The sequence below is a fragment of the Callionymus lyra genome, chromosome 5 (genome assembly GCF_982586985.1).
Source record: "Callionymus lyra chromosome 5, fCalLyr1.hap1.1, whole genome shotgun sequence".
Lineage (NCBI taxonomy): Eukaryota > Metazoa > Chordata > Actinopteri > Syngnathiformes > Callionymidae > Callionymus > Callionymus lyra.
Window position 1 is genome coordinate 26,388,190 of NC_141822.1, and position 17,717 is coordinate 26,405,906.

Consider the following 17,717-nt stretch of genomic DNA (forward strand, 5'->3'; position numbering starts at 1 on the left):
TGATCCCTGCAGAAACTGTATAAAATAATATACAGTATGTGTTAAATGATGTCACTCTTTCGTGTTACTGTTCAACTAGTGTTCCTTTGATAAACCAATTTAATTGAATAACAAAAGGTTAATTTTTCGTCCTAAATTAAAAATAATCATTTGCTAAGACTCTTTAAGGGTTACACTTTTCAGATTAAATTAAAAGGTAATAGTTGTTTATTACAAAGAATCTGAATATAATGAATAAACTTCCCTTTTACCTTGAGTAAAATGTGATATAAATCACACTCAGTGCTCCCAACGGATTGTTAAATCATTTTTTTCCCGGGACTCTGATGGTAAATGACTCTGTCACAGGCAGCTGAGAGAGCGTCAGATTGAGGCGACCTACAAGCCGGAGTTCAACCAGATGGGAAAAAGAGTGATGGCCAAGCTGAAACAACTCGGACCTGATGTTAGACCTTCTACTTCATCATCCCAAGTCCTGGAATAGATGCATCATTCCCCAGAGACTCAGCAGGAATCATATGTATGTAAATGTACACAGCCTTCAATGACTGTATTTTTAAACATACATTACATATGTGAGAAAGAGACTGTGAATAGACATAAAAGTGTCAGTGTCACTATTGTAGAATTGAATAAAAAAAAAAGTCACTTTCCACCCACTCCCACCTTTAAGCCTAACCACCACCCACCACTAAGCTCCTCTGCTCTTATGAAGCCGGAAATTTGTTATGCCACCACCCACGCAGGGCCGTCTATAAACAACATCATAGTGCTTAAAAAAATACCCCAAATAATCACCGCTGTCACATCAATCTCAACTTCATATTTTTCATGTTTGCAATAAAAAGCAATCCACTTTTTTTTGTGCTCGAAAATTCCTTTTCAGATGACGAAGAAGACAGATTTGACCAGAAGAGGGCGCCCCGTCTCTGATTAAATCACATGTATTTGCCCTGCAGAATACTCTTGGCAGACATAAGAGTATTCTGGAATTTCTCTGAAGGGGTAGGTTGCATAGACACAGGGTTTGACTCGTATGCCAGCAACAGCTCTTAGTCTACATGAAGGTGACAGTAGAAGGTGCTTTTTTTCGATTAACTCATGAAACCCATTCTCTATCATTAACATTTCATTTCATTTAGGTCCATATGCTTGTGTTGTCATCCAGAGAATCTGTTTCCAAGTGCAATACTGTCGCTATATATTTAATTAAACTTGTGGCAGTGATATACACTAAATAAGTCATGGATGGAGTAAGAATAGAAGCAGAATAGTGTGAGAGACTGATGAAAGGGGGACAGCTAACAGCCAATGTGTATAATTCATTCAGCCAGCTGTTTGCATCGATGGGTTCATCATTAATGTAGCTTTTAATCTTAACTTTACTTGAACATACAGAATGAAAGGAAGTTCATTAAGGACATATATGATCCCACAGATACACGTGAAGTCTGGAGACTTCTGAGTGAGTGAGTGGGTTTAAAAAAGAAAAACATCCTTTAAGGTTGTTTCCTTGAAATGGTTTTTATTTTTTTTATTTTTTTTATGTATACATGAGTCCACAAAGAGTTGGAAGACTATAAACTGCAATAATGAATTAAGTAAGTAAGTAATTTATATTTGTAGAGCACCTTTCCAGACCAGGGTCACAAAGCGCTTAAACAATCAAAACAAGGAAATGAAAACGGTACCGCTTGTTGACCATGAAAAATATCGTTGCACATCTCATCCCTGATGGTACAATGTGCAGAGACATGTAACCATCTGAATCAAAGTGCTGGCAATCGTCTTTCATTATTAAAAACTACTGAGCCGGCACAGCATGGAGTTGCCCGGGCAAGCCAGGTTTCAGTAGGAGGGTAGCAGGAAAGCAGACCAATTATGACTTTCTGTAACGTTGTCGCTGATGATGAGCCATTTAATTATTGTCCTATCTTTTGTAGATTACAATCTCTTCTGTATGGTAAACTCTTCTGAACAGCTATTTTATTAAAACTTTACATTATTTTTAAACTGAGGGCGCCACCTACTGAGCTCTAGGTAATAGGACACTGATCCATGAATCCTACTACTTTGCTATAAATAACTGGTCAGTATTTATGGGATATCTTCTTCTAAAAGAGCAGGTCTTCCCCTGACAGTGGCTGCCATGTTACTTTCCACATCCTTCAAACACACCGCAAGTTTCTTCCTTTTGTGTTGGAATACATTAACTCGTGCATGTAAGTTATCAAATATACATAATGACATTTTTCATTCTTCATTAAATCATGCTTTAATGCAATGCCAGATTGGATGATTCCATTATTCATTTAAAGAATAATGTCCATGTATGAGTTGAAGGTTATTTTCAAACAAGTCCAGATGATTCAAGATTCAAGAGCAGCTTCATTTGCCAGTACACATACAGTACATGGAATGTATACGTACATGGACTTTTTTGTGGCTGTGGACATTGGTTGGTTGGTTTAATAAAAATTAGAAGAGGAAAATAAAATAGATACATATATGCAATACTTTTATTAGAAAAGCATATTCAAGAGAAGATCTCTGACGAAGGCTTTTAAAGTGATATTAGAGTAGTGTAGAAGTTTATTTGAATGGAAATCCTAGATTCTCTTTTCAGGTGTTCATTCTCCACCAACAGCCTCATTTTTTGTGATTGGTGGGAAAATGAGTGCCCAGCAATTGCTAACACATTGGCTACAATTTTAAATAAATAAAAATATCATATTTATTGTCTAGAACACGAGTGCTAACAGACATGCTTTCATTAAATTACTTTTATGAACATGTGCCTCCGAAAAAATATGGCCACAAACAAAAAACAAGAAGCAAAATTTGTGTCCATGATCCTTGCATGTTCACTTGTTACCTGAAGTAATGGTAATAGAGTAATGGAGAAAATGGGACAGACGGTTGAATCACAATACCACTCACATTGACCAAACGGAGCTCATGATGTATCTCATGGGTATGTATTAGTAGTTAAAATAATAGTAAAAGTCAACTAATGCCAAAACCATTTTTGTTTTCCTGACTTCCTCACACAGCGAAATCTATTATGATGTTGTAATGATCTTCACTCCTCCCCCAGCCAGCTGTAATCACTTTGTTTATACAACAAGTCCCTTGAGATGAAGACTTCTGGGATCTATGACAGGTGGTGACAAACCTTTACCAATCACAGCAGAGGTTTTGTAGTTAGAGTTTTCAGTGGGCAAAACTTAACATTGTCTAATGTAAATATTTAATTAAAAGACAGTTTTGTACAATCAGACACACACTGATGAGTACAATAGACGTCCAAGATCGATTGAAGAGATACTTAAATGTCTACATGTGTCAGAAAAGCTGGAAACGGGGGAGCGGATTCCCTTAACACTTTTCAACAATGCATTTTATTACATTACAAGTCATTCAGCAGATGCTTTTATCCAAAGTGACCTACAAAAGTGCACTGGATAACTTGGTCGGCCTTCTGAGTCAGAGGCGATAGAGGGAAGAGTGGTATCAGATCAGATGACTTGTATTTGTGTGGATGTTGAAGTCAAAAAGAAGAGCCAGTGAACTATTTGATTTTAAGGCAGTGAGACAAGGGGGTCTAGCTATATGACTAAAAAGGACTGCATAATATGTGTTGCTGATGCAGCCAAGATTGCTGGAGAGAGTCATAAGGGAGTATCTCTACATTGGGGTACTCTATTCGCACCTACTCTTTGTATTGATGTCGGTGTGTAAGAAGGACCAAGTACCGTCTGGTCAAGGACCTCCAACTATGGCGGGATACAAAGCTCGATACGACTTTAGTCTTTCCACTAGATGACTGACAGTTCCAGGGGCCCCTCCTGACAAGCAGCCGGACACTTGCAGCACATTTGAAGTAGATTAAACACATCCACTTTGAATCCAGGGATTGTTCAGGTTTTGAGAAGTTGCTTTGTGTTACATAAATCATCACGGCTGTGATTAAAATACTAAAAAAATATTTCAGGATTCATTATAAGATTAGTTATCCCTTCTTAGAAAGTAATTTATGCACCTGCTGGTACTCCTGACTTTAAAACTATTTTAGATTTCAATTATTATTAAAAAAAATAATAATAATTTACATGGAGCAACGTGTTTTATCTGGAAATTTTAAATGGGAATAATAATCACTTTCCAGGAATTCCAGACTTATGGACAAAAAACAAAAGTATTGCAGTAATTCTACCACCACATATTATTCATTAATCCTCCAATTTGCATAATTTATTAATTTAAAGAAGTAAAAAACACATTATATATGATAAATGATATAAATTATAATTGGGAATAATTGGCAGCAGATGTTACATTTCTACACAATGTAATGTTCTTTTTTTACCTTATAGATAGATGGATGGATGAATGGATGGATGGATAGATGTGGAACTTTTAGGGGAGTCAACTTTCTTTGCTACTAAAAGCAAAGTTTTTCTTATGCTTGACACAGCTTGTCCAAGGACACATATGTTTCCTTCAAAAGCCACTAGAGTATAAATAAAAAATGTATAAGGAAATCTTTAGAAGTAGCTTTTCCAGCCAATCCTGGACATGGGAATTAATTAATATTTAATTGGAACCAGCAGTGATTTAACAGTTGTAGCACAACACAGCATCAATCTATCCAAATAATTATTGACTTTAAGTTCTGTAGTGTTTATAAAATGTGTCCCATGGCTGAAAAGATTAGTCATGTCAATCATGTTGTTTAACCTTAAAATGACGAATAAAACATTTATTTTGGATTCGAGTGCCTTCAATTCAAGTGCCACACAGCTGCCCACCGCGTTTGAGCTCCAGTTGATTCATCACTACTTTGTACAAGTTGATAGAACCTTTAAAATTAATCTTCTTCTTTTTTCCTTTTGTGCACTGCTGTATTGTCCAAAATCTCCTCTCCGATTTAAACCCATTTTTTTTCAGACTACAAGGACGTCGCTGCTAAAAATTTTCAAAAGGGACGGGCTTGTGTTTGCACTGTTAATAAGTCATATTTTGAAATGTCAGAGCACTACAACCTTTGATATGCCCTCAGGCAGTGCAAAATTATCTTAGCAAATACCAAACAGCGCCGGGTTTCAGTGTTGTTCATCTGTCTCTGCTGGCAGAATGAAATAATTGTTTTCACAATGTAAGCTGATGCTGTAATGGATCACGAGAGGCCTAAATGAAAGCGCTGCTTGGTTCTTTCTCACCAGAGATTTAGCACATTAGCAAATGTCCACCTTCCACAGCGGAAATCTTTGCCTCTGACATCGCATTAAAATGGTAAAATGTCCCGGCTCCCTGGCCCTCAGGCTAAGATGTAATGGAACAGATTCCCCACTCAGTCCTGTTCCTTTAGGGAGTATGAGAAGACACTTTGAAATGTGTAATCAAATTTGCTGAAAGAGATGGCTAACTTATCCCAGATTAGCCTTCTCAAAGTAGCACCGGGAAGAGCTTTGCCAGAGGGAAGCGGGTAGATACGACTGATGCTTATTGATGACCCCCGAACTCCACAGAGGAAACAGCATTCTAATCTCTGGCTGGTGTAGTAACTAGCTCAATGTTTGGATATGGATAATTCCGGGGACTGCTTTGAGAATTCACCTGGAGGTTTCGGGATTTTATGTTGGCCACTTCCATTTAGTGATGCTTCACTTGATTTCCAGACTATATATTTGGGCCATCACTTGAAAAGCCAACTAGAAGTTCAAGGTTGTTGAGAGATATAGAAAGATCCATCCATCATCTCCTTAAAAACATCTGAAGCATCAAACCATTTAGAGTAGAAACATTTAGCCAGTCTTCTTCTTGCAAACTCAAATGGCCCTCAAGACCAACACATGGCAGCAACAGCTACATAAGATTAGGGAAGCATCATCAAAAATACCTGGCCCAGAAATTCTGTCCATTAAACTACAGAAGTTAGTTAGTTAGAAATGGACTTGAAACAGATGATTTGAGACATCAGTAATGGGTTGTTGAGGTTTCATGATACAGGCGTCCATGTTTACAAAGACCACTAGATGGTAATCTTTGCTCTATCATCTTTGGGCCCTAATTCAACCATTCAATTACTGGGCTCTGAAAATAACACCACTGTTTCATGAAACCTCATCAACCCATTAAGAGTTACACTTCCCAAAGTTGTGTCATGATTTACAGAGCCCACTAGATGGCTGACTCTGCACTATTTTCCTTAGTTTTTAACAACTGATGGCGCCACCTATTGACCTCTAAACAACATGTCACTACTTCAGTAATCTTTATCAGCCCATCATTACTTTTGAGTATTGACCGGCTGATGAAGCTTCATGAAGTATATCTTTAATTGCAGTGCCCACTAGATGGCACTCTATGATCTATTGCTTTAAAGAGCTTATTATTGAAACCATCAAATAATTGTATTTGTTTAAATCTTATCTTGTTATTTCACTTATCAGTTTCAGTTAATCTAATATTCTTGGACAATTGTAATCAAGGTGTTATGAACATTTTGGCTTTGTATACATCATACAAGTACAATTGTAGAATTTTAAGTATCATCTGTCACTTTCATCTTAAATCAGAACGCTCCATCTACTGAGCACAAAATAAATAGGAAACTGCTTGATGACACCTCAGACCAAGAGGGACGTTAACTAACTTGTAGAACAAGGTGCGTTCATGCATTCATGTGTACTGGCGGTGTAAATAATTACATTTAGAAAAGTGTCACAAAGCTCCTTCCTTTTCTTATTTGTTGAAATGTTTCTGATTTTATTGGTAATTCATAAAATAAAATGAATGTCAAATAGGTAGTGATACAAGTCACTAACTCATCAAAAAACATAAATAAAAAGAAACTCTAAAACTATAAAAAAATGTTTTTATTCAAATGATTCCAATCTAAAACATAGTAGACAATGTATAAATTATATTAGGTTAGGTTAGGTAGGACTTTATTGATCCCTCAGGAGGTCTCCTTCGGGAAATTGTTTTTCCAATTAGACACAGCTATACAGACGATTATTCATAAAAAATAAAAATAAGAACAAGAACAAAGAGAAATAAAAAGAAAGTACAAGATGATACAATATAAGTTTAAAGATAAAGAACATAGATCAAAGACAAATAACAAAGACAAAGGATACAAAGATTAACATAGAACAGAATGTCAAGATACTTTCACTCCACTCCTGCCTCCAAACTCAGAATTAAACAATCTAATAGCCTGAGGAATGAATGAGTCCCTGAGTCTATTAGTTTTGCATCTGGGAAGAATCATTCGTGCACTACATCTGCTTCTCTGTTCACTGATGACAGTGTTCAGAGGATGACTGTCATCATCCATGATGGACAGTAGTTTGTTCAATGATCTCCTCTCAGCAACTGTCACAAGTGAGTCCAGCTTCATGCCAACCACAGAGCCAGCCCTTCTGATCAACCTGTCCAACCTGTTGACACTCCTCTTGGACACATTCCCACCCCAACACACCACAGCATAGAACAGGACAACTTTTCTATTAAATGTTCTCATTAAAATGCCAAAGGTTAAGTAAACAAAGGGAAGTTAATTGACTTTAATCAGTTAACTGAAAATGTTTAACACCTTCTTTACGAGGTCCAAAAATATTCCTGCAGAGGGCCGCATGTGCCCTGAGCCATAGTTTTTCTAGGTCCATATTTAGAAGCTCCTTTGCAGATCTCTAATAAGCTCTCCCACGGAAACATATTTTTGTGTTGTTTTATTCTATTGTGTTGTCTCGGTTGTAAATAAAGATGGCACTTCCGGACTTGCATGAATAAAAAAAGGAGGTACTTAAAAAGATTCTTTTATCCAAGTTGTGAAAATATGTGAGAATGTCTGTCCACAGTTGGAGCATCAGGTGTGTGTGCTGTAGCATTAAACAGGCCACCAACAAGAAATCAGGGCAGTGTGAATCCCCCGACGCTTCCACAGACGAAAAAACAAATATTTATTTTTCATGTGTAAAAAGCCGCAATTAAATTCTGCTCTGTTGTGGAACGGTTTTGCAGTGGGCTTTTCTGGAGACTCCATTAGAATATTTGCCATAGCTCTCGCGTCTGCCCCTCTTGGTCAAAGATAAAGGAAACGTTCATTAAGCCGTCTGCTTATCTTGATGTCACTCATGCATCTTTATTAAAAATCTTCTTCCTGCAGAGAAAACTGGATCTATTTTTAGCCGTTTTCCCGTGCAGTCATGTCGGTCTCCATAGAAGATGGAGATTTACAAGATGTCGAGGTTGAGACCAAAATCGCTGCATCTCGGCGAGAGGTGCTAAATCCTTGCTAGCTCCTTTTTTTTTTTTTAAGAGACTTTTTCTGTCGCCCTGTTTCTTTTTTGACGCTCCTCTTGTGAAATTGCAGCTTTGTTGGAACATCTAAAGTGTCCGCCCCTGAGAAAAGCTCTTATCTTTTTTTTTTTCTGTGCTTGGCGGATGAAGTGATTGAGCAGGCGATGTGCTGTCTATAACAGATCTTTTTTAACGGTCACAGAGGGACTGGCAAGTGTTGAGACTGATACCGAAAATGCAGTCAGAGCAGAAAGAAGATCAGATGGAAATTACAAATGATTAGATGACTTCAAAGACACAGTATTGAGAGCAGGTGCTCATATTTGGAGATTCTATGGAACCTCTGGAATGTTTTGGAAGCAAGTCAAGTTTGAAAGTTCACATTAAGTGTCTCTACAAAAGGTTATCAAGAGTTTATATTACAATTTAGAATATACAGACTCACCAAGGTTTTTTTTACTGATTTTTTCAATTCAACAATTTTTTTTAACCATTATCAAATTCATTTATTCTAACATTCCTGTGTGGACAAACATGATCAGCCAAAGGCTGTGATTTCATTTTTTATTCTCATCTCTTGTGATCTACCTGAACTCTAAGTGATCTGTTGACACAGAGAAAAAAAATAAAAGCTTAAAAGAACTGTTCTTATACTGTGTCATTATAGCTATTGATGTCAGAATATGAGTGACTATCAACAAGAACAGTATGAAAAATATCAGCCCTTAAATTGAACTTTTATGAGCTATTTTTCTTCTTATTCATCCAACCAAATGTAGTCATATTACACATACAAATCAACAAGAAATGTAAGAAAACATTTTCCCATCAATTTCGTTTTTTCATAACTGTTTATCTTTATTTTATTTCATTGTCTTTTTATTTTTTATCTACACATCAATAAAAAGATATCTAAACCACTATTTGCTGTTCTCTTGATGGCTGCTTACATCCATCACAGTTTAGTAGTAATATATATTATTCAAATTAGTATCTATAGTTCATGATAACAAAATAAGTATACCTTTGAGGTCACGACTGTCAATGAGCTTACAATCATTCATACCCACTCTTGCGTACAAGTTAGTATAGTGGATCAAACAGTTTTGTTTTTGGGCTGTGGGAGGAAACCAGAGTAAACTCATGCAAAGGAGTGAGGATATATATCGCATCTCTTCTTGTCTAAAAAAAAACAAAAAAAAAACCAACACTTTGTGACTTTGTCACCTGCTTCAGTCAAAGGTCTTTGTTGATGGAAGCATCAACACCTGTTGCACACCTGCATTCTACAGAATGCAAGTGCCTTTGTAGTGTTTTCAAACATCCAGCTGTCACAAACTCAGAACATGTTTTCCATGACTAAAAAGCTTCGAATAACATTTTGAAAACATTTATCTTTTTTAGATGATCCTGACTTTATGTCTCCACATCTGTCTGAGGCTGATATTGGAGCTCTGGCTGAAGAGCAGCAACTTAAGTTCAACTAATTTGTTGATTTAAGTGTATTTAAAAAAGATCTTGGACCTCTATTGTACTCAACAGCATGTTTCTGTTTGTACACAACTCTCTTTTAATAAAATGATTTACATTGAAAAATGTGCGTAAACCCCGCCCACTTCAGAACGCTTGGTTTTTCAGTCCAAAATAAATGTTTTTCACACAGCGTTGTGAATCCCAGAAGTCTTCGCCTCTAAGGAATGTGTATAAATAAATAATTATCACACTTTAACATCATAATGGACTTCACTATTGTAACCTCTCGTTCTGCGAGACGTCAAACAGGGGAGAACTTTATGAAGTCATAACTTTAAAATTGAGCATCGTCATGATGAGGGACTTACAGCATACGGAAGACTTCAACAAACATGTCAGTAAGTCAGGAGAGTTGGGTTTTCAGTTGCATTTCAGGGAATTGGGTTGTAATCCTACTGGTATTTTCCTTATTTCTCATTTATAGGCAAAAAATGTTTATTTCTTATTTTTTTATATTCTTGTAAAGATGGTAAATATGGAGGGTGTCAGGATGCTGAGGTTGGGATGATGATCAGTTGTGTGTGGAAAGTGAAAAAGGAGTTGAAGCTTCCTAGCCAGTTAGAGAGCGACAGGCACTGGTGTTAGTCAAGCAGATTCTCTATCAAAGTAATTCCCAACCACTGTTCTGCGTAGAGAAATGATCAAGTTTTCTACCAGCTCTGTTTAAACACTACAATTGGTCGCTGTGCACATGTTGATAGTTGAATTTGCGCATGTGGACTACACGCAAATTCTACAGCACACGCGCTTTGATCCTTTGATATTGTTTGGTTTGACTCATTTATGCCCAAGAACGATTTGCGAAGTATATTTAGTATATTATTAGCGAATCAGCACTGTATTTTTGTATAGTGAAACTGCGAGTTTGAAAAGGTATAATACTTATTTAAGGCTTAACGTTTAATCCAAAACAAACACAATTATAAATATATATATATTTTTTATTCATTATTGTTATCAATGTGCACTTAATGCACAGTGCAAAGACAGTGTATTCCTTGTAAACACATTTAGAATACGCTTTCATTATATAAGTTGTTGTAAGTTATCTTTGTTTTGGGTGGTTAGTTGTGTAATTTTTCAAGGTTAAAAATATGTTGATTCTTAAAGGTTGGTATATATTGCTGGACTGGTTGTTCATGGAAGTTTTAAAGCAGTTGCGGTTAAATGAGCGATTATTCGATGAAAGTTACTTTTCATTCCGGTGTCTGTGTGTCAGACTCTAACAGTTCATCTTCGTCCAGTAGGATGCCAGATTTCTACAGAGCCTAACAGTCAAAAACCTGACCAAGCACACTGTAAACAACTTAACGCTGCCCTGGTGTAAACCCTGGCCTGACAGGGTTCAAAATTGGATACGACGATAAAATTGAACACATAAATTCAATGTTGAATCTAATAAAAAATAATTGCTGTTTGTTGGAATATGTGGACTATGGCAATTATTTAAGAAATAAAAGCTTGCAGTAAAATGGGGAAAAACAAGTTTGAAGTACTAGTTCATGAAATTATTAACTATGAATTTTGTAAATCCGTCAACTGAACTTTGAACTAGTGCATGTAGAAAGTCAACTTTACCAACACTATTGAATGATACCAAAAAACTTTATAAATCAATTTTGCGTCACACCAGTCGAACCTTAAAACACCAGGAGAGGTGAGCGCTAATTTCCTCTGAGTATTCATATCAACCATGCATTTAAGCAGATTTTTTTTTTAAATCCTTCACAACCCTAATATTTTCTGCGCGTGTTGGGAAAGCGAATCAATTTAATGCACCAGTGCAGGGAAAAGCACAAGGTCAAATCACTCACACGACTGATTGCAATTGCGATCGCTGGAGCTGAAACTGATGTCACGAAACTCAAAGTTGTCGGCATGTAAAACCTTCAGGTTTTTTCCTTTTTCCAACCAGTTGTTAATCAGAGCATAATCTGTTGGTAGCCCAAACCAAATTTCATGTAACGGCAAGGCAGGATGTTTAAACATTTCTCCCTCATTTGACTTGGTCTTTATCACGTTCAGCTTTCATTTGCCTCCGAGGAACGATTTATTTATCCTCCTGAGTTTCCAAACTCTTGAATCAATTCCACGTCCCTGGAGGGAGTGTTTGTTTCTATCAGATGATTTCAAATCTCCACTTTGAGAAGCGTCAGCGGCGGTGCAGACACCCGTAGCTTGCAGGTATTTCTGGGGGAAGCAGGCAGACGCCGGCAACAGATGGAGCCAATCTTTTTGACAGTCATTTAATCATAAAGAGCAATTATGTCTGATAGTTATCAGAGATATCGACCAGCTATCTGATTCATGTTTGCTCTCCATTAGTCTCTCGACAGGCTGTCGGAGGAATAAACTCAGCCATAAACCCACTGGATTATTTAATCCCCGAGCCTCTTAACCATTCCCTCTCTGCAACATAAACCGCTGATTTGTTTAGATGTAAAAAAGTCTGATTATGTTCACGTGCCATTGAACTCAACACTGGTGCACTTGACCTGAAATAGACCTTCTGCTATGTTATTTTTTATTTTCTCTCTCTTCAGTTCATAGTTCCTGCCTGTATGAGACGTTGATGTACGTGATGTGATAACATAAGTAAGATGTAGAGAAAGTCATTTTTCCTGTTCAGTCTCGTAGGTCGACAAAAAAATCTTGACACGTTCAGTAGCTCTTGTGTGAACAAGATCGAAGTTTAAAAGCAATTATATTTAGCGTTCTCAGATCAGTGAACATGCTTGACTTTATTACTCCTTACATTCGGCCTTATTACAGAACAAACTTTCACACATATTTGCAGTATAAATGTCCTTTGGCTAAAAATTGGTGATGGATTTATGAAGCTTCATGAAGCATCAATATTACTTTGAAGCATCAGTATTAGTAGACGTTACTTACTGCTCTGTAATCTATTTAAATAACTACACTTTTGAAACCTAATATGATTCATAAGACAAGACCTCCACCTACTGAGCTCTTAAAATATAAAAAAATATGACACTGTTTCATGAAGCTTCATCAGCCCCTCACCACAGGTTAACCAAGACGTCTCTGGCTTATTCAATATTGAATCAAAAAACGTTGATAGACTGTTGAGCAGAGAAACATAAAGCACTATCATGCAAGTGGCTTTTTTTAAATGCAAAATATGTATAAATACGTTTATTGATTGATTAATGTAATCATTAATTGATGTTCAATTATTCCACTCACATTTGTAAAATAGTTGTTTCAGCAGTTTCAGGATATTACGACATACAGTATACATGTTAACATCAATAAAAAAGAAAAAAGAGTATAAAGATGATAATAAATACTACAAAATAATAATGATAGTTAATGGAAAAAAAAGGTAAAAATAATAATTATAAATAAAACATTATGAATAAATTATAAATATATCAACAATAAACATTTATAAACAGGACAAAAACTAGTAATACTTGATTTTCTTTTGTTTAATTTTTTTTAAACTACAAACTTACAGAAAAATAGAATAAAAAACATATAAAATATTGTTATTTTTTTAAAATGAAGAACCTCTACTTCTAGCGTGGGTGTATCAGTCTGGAACTGAAGGAGCTGTTCGGTGCCAGTGAAGTGTCCTAGAGGGGGTGGGACAGGCTCACCATCATGAGCGACAGCTTGGTCACAGTCTTTCACTCTCCCCCCTCCTCCATTGAGTCCGGAGAATTGCTCAGGACAGAACCTGCCCTCCTCACTAGTTCTTCCAGTCTCTTCAGCAGGAGCTCTACCCGGACTCCAAATTACTTTCCCGTTAGAAACAGTCTTTCCCTTCTTAAAGAGCGTCTTGTACGAAAAAAGCATGTTAAAAAGATTCATAAGCAAGAAGTTACTGAAATGTAAACACATAGATTCCTACTCATAAAAGATAAACGCAAAACATAAAATGATCACTTAAACACTTTTTATAACAAATTTTCGAGATTTGTTGGTTTTCTGTGGGAAAACAATCCGAGCTGTTGTGGTCAAACATGTCTGTAATTTTCCCTCAGCACTCATCGAATCTTCATCCAGGTGACAGATTGATGGAATGTTATTATCCTTCCAGTTCACTGTGGGTCATGAGATGTAATCAAACCTGTGTTGTTGCTGCTGCACGACAACTCAATAACGTTCGATTTTGTCATGAATGTTTGACTCTTATTGTGATATTTGTATTGCGTATGTGCACATCACCTCTGGTCATAGCGGGTGTAAAGCTTTTTTCTTTCATTGCAAAGGTGTCATGCTGTGAATAATGACATCATATTACTTCCAGATTGACATTGTATGTCCCCTATGACAACAAATTAAATTCCAATCTGCTCTTAGCTATCCTCGGATTTATTTATAACTACAGCGACGGTGGCCATCACGTCCGCAGGCGGGTGTTTTTTAGATCAAAACAAGAAGAACCAGAGCATAACCGGGTTTCCCCCGACACTCAATTTCACCATCATCTAATCTGCAGCGTCAGGTGATGACGTGCGACTTCATCATGTGAAGAGGCAGTGTTGTTAATGGCGACCTGCAAAGAGATGGGTGGTTGTCAAAGGAGGTCGACCAAACACCAACTTTTGGGAACCAAATGCAGAATAAAGTTAAACATTCAACATTTTTAACAAATTTAAACATCATAATATTGAGATGTTGTTGCAGTGATAGTGGTCTGGTAGGGCTGGTTGTTGAGTGCCGCGCCCACGTTTGCTACATTCTGGCTGAGCCCAGAAAAAGCCTCGGTTGACACAGAGGTCTTGGCAAATCTATCCATTACCAGAAGCACTGACCTCTATTTACAATCCAAATAAACACATTGCACTGAAAAAAAAAGCTAGTTGAAGTAAATACAATATTACCAATGCTGCAAGGTAATTTTCCTTGACAAATAAATCTGAAGTTTGTATCTTTCAATCTTTTCAAACATCTCTCCTTAGACTGTGTTGTGTCAATATAGCTGTGGATGTAAAAAAAAAAGTCAAAATGCCTCCTTGACAAGAATAATGTGTTTGAGATAACTGATGGGTAGTTCAGCCTCGTTGCACTCTGGACAAAAAAACACTTTTGGCCAGAGTTGCCGCAATTTGAGGCTTGGCTCCACATCCGGGGTTATCAGGACACATTCACACCATTTTTGTAGGACAATGGGACTTTTGCTGCCAACCGTGAGCAACAGTCGCACCATAAATAAACATTTTGAAATAGGAGACAGATGAATTACAACCAACATTTGAAAAATAATAATTGTTGGTAATTAAGTCAAAATATTTGTGCTGTAACCATTTCTACAGAGAAATGATCTGTCTGATTCAGATCTAAAAAATAGAGTGAGCGGTCAAGTTAAATTTGGTAAACTCTTTGTAGAGAAATTTGCAGTCCAAGTGGTTCAAAAGCGAGTCAACTGGACTGTGTAGAGATCTAGGAGGACCTTTCGCCTGTCATCGAGAAGATTGTTAAGTTTCAAATAAGCTGAGGTTAGGAGCCAGTATAAATCCTGCTAGGGGCAATTTTCAATGTTTTCAAAAGGTATATAACACAATCTTACACACAATCGGAATCTCTGTCATTTTTTTTTCTACGTATTTAGAACATTCTTGACTTAAAATGATTTTGGCAGAAAAAGAATGTCTTGTTCAACCTTCTAACTGATTCAACCTGATTTATTGGAATACCTTCTTAAAAAGAATGACTAAGAATGCACATTATTTACACACATTTTGAAAGTTGAAATTATTTACTCTTAAAGGGACACTGATGTGTTGATTTAATCATTTCATCAGTATGTTTATGTTTGTACAAAACTCCCTTTTCATTAAAATACTTACATTAGAAAATGCACTTAAGCTCTGCATACTGAAAACTTTTTTTTTTTTCAAGCTAAATTGTTTACGATAACCACACCCACTCTTTGCTCTCTACAGACCTACTTTATAATCCTTCTTTGAGGAACTTTTCAGAAAGAAAATTGACAATGCCAGGAGAAGCTTATTTTATGGACCATGGGGAAAGCTTTATGACTCCTAAACCACTACTTTGTGTACAGAAAAAGGGTCAATATTATCTAAAATTTAATTGTAGGATATATATAAATATATGCAGTGTGTGTGTGTGTATATATATATATAAACACATATTTGCAATCTTTTTAAGATATACGATATTTAATAACCATTATAACCCCCCCGAAAAGCCAAACTCTTACTTATATTTTGAAATGAATAGTGAATATTCTGAAAATATAATCTTGAAATAAACCAATTCAATTAAAACTGCAGATATTTCCCAATAAAATGGTTTGATACCGCCAACAGGACTTAACCAAACCACTTCAACTGTCAATTAAAGTGTTTTTTTGTCAGCTTTTCTCTTTTAAATCAGCTCTATTCCCAGTGAAAGCAACACTAAATGTCACTCATCACAACTTTCTCTGAGGCACAAAGCACATGTTTATTTCCTGCTGTGAAAATGGCGTCTAATCCCAGAGTGCAGTCCAGCCCACCGTGTGTTAGACACCATTTCAAATAAGTGTATTAATTTCAATTAAAGCACTATTTTATACGCCTAAATGGGGATTAATGCCGCAGGGATGGATTAAGGCTGGAAGCTCCACCTCACCCTCAGATAAACCGTCGAGTTTCCCATGTATGCTATGGCCGTGTTTGGACGTGTTTAACTTCTGATCAATGTAGAAATCAGTAAAAGTAAATGAGTCCCTCTTATATTGAGCGATCCTAGTGTTCCTCTGTGCCCTGACATTCTCTGATGAAGATGAAAGCCAGACAATCAAATAAAACAAAACAGGAGATGACTTCACAGCTTGTTTAACCTTATTAACACCTACTTCCACCGCACTCCAGATTGTGCGTCACTCGCAGCACACCTTTTTTTCATCACATCTGAGCTCAGAAATAATGGCACCCCTGAGATCATACCACACAGAAAAGAAAGGTTACACAATTTAAATTGTAGTTTTATGATGCCTGAGAAATAAACTCAAAAAAGTTGTCTAAGAGCAAAACAAATTTGCACTCACAAGTCTTAGTGATTTATTTCCCTCCTGCTCTTAACCACTTCCTGATCAATGCTATCTTTTGCTTCCATTCTCAGATTATTACATTTATTTCACTCTGAGAACAGACTAGTCGTTGAGTAGTTGAGTGAGAGATTAAGAGAAATCTGAGTAAGTCAGGAGAGTTAGGTTTTGACATTAGTTGCCCTTTAAGTTTTAATTTCAGGATTTGACACAGGTCAGGTGAAGGTGACACAAACTCTGACGGTTGTCAGATAGTTCTCGGCAGGTCTCACAACCTGAGAAAAACATGATTGCGGTCAAACACACAAAACAGAATGCATGTGCATATGTAATCGGCAATGCATTCCACATACCGTTGTCGATCACTTATCTTTTCACACGCTGTCAGGAGATTTCTGCTGGAGGAAAATCAGCTGATATCTCCCCATGTATGGGAAGTTGTCCTCACCCAGCTCGGTGGCGGTGATACAATCAGGATACAAGTCATATTGGACTGATTTATACAGTAGGATTTATACATATATTTCAAATATATCTATACCTATACATCTTTATATCTAGCGAGACCACAAAAGGTCCGCAATATGGCGTCTGTTATTCTTTAGAAGTGATTATTTTATTTTAAGAGTCTAAGGATTTATGATTCCTTTTAATTCACTCGCTCACCTGCTGAGGTGGTTCAGCCCGCTCTGAGGCTTAAGACCCTCAATTGTCCTGTCACACGCCCGCTATCTGCCCCTCCTGTCCCTCTCGGGCTTCTGCGTCACGGTAGATTTCTAGTGCGCTTATACAGAGATTTGCTGGTTGGATGGAAGTGTGCGACTCAACGAACCTCCACGGCCTT

General features: G+C 36.9%; 1 protein-coding gene across 2 annotated transcripts in view; it reads left to right on the forward strand.

Moving 5' to 3' along the window:
- The window catches only part of cfap221 (cilia and flagella associated protein 221), a 31,151-nt gene that overhangs the window by 12,736 nt on the left and 698 nt on the right, over positions 1–17,717 (forward strand). Inside the window, exon 24 of one of the 2 annotated variants that reach the window (XM_087792590.1) lies at positions 349–520. In XM_087792590.1, the coding sequence (XP_087648716.1) occupies positions 349–484 (136 nt within the window). In that variant the 3' untranslated portion in view covers positions 485–520. Of the gene's footprint in view, positions 1–348; positions 782–17,717 lie in introns of those variants that run through there. The other variant, XM_087792589.1, reaches the window with a different exon arrangement.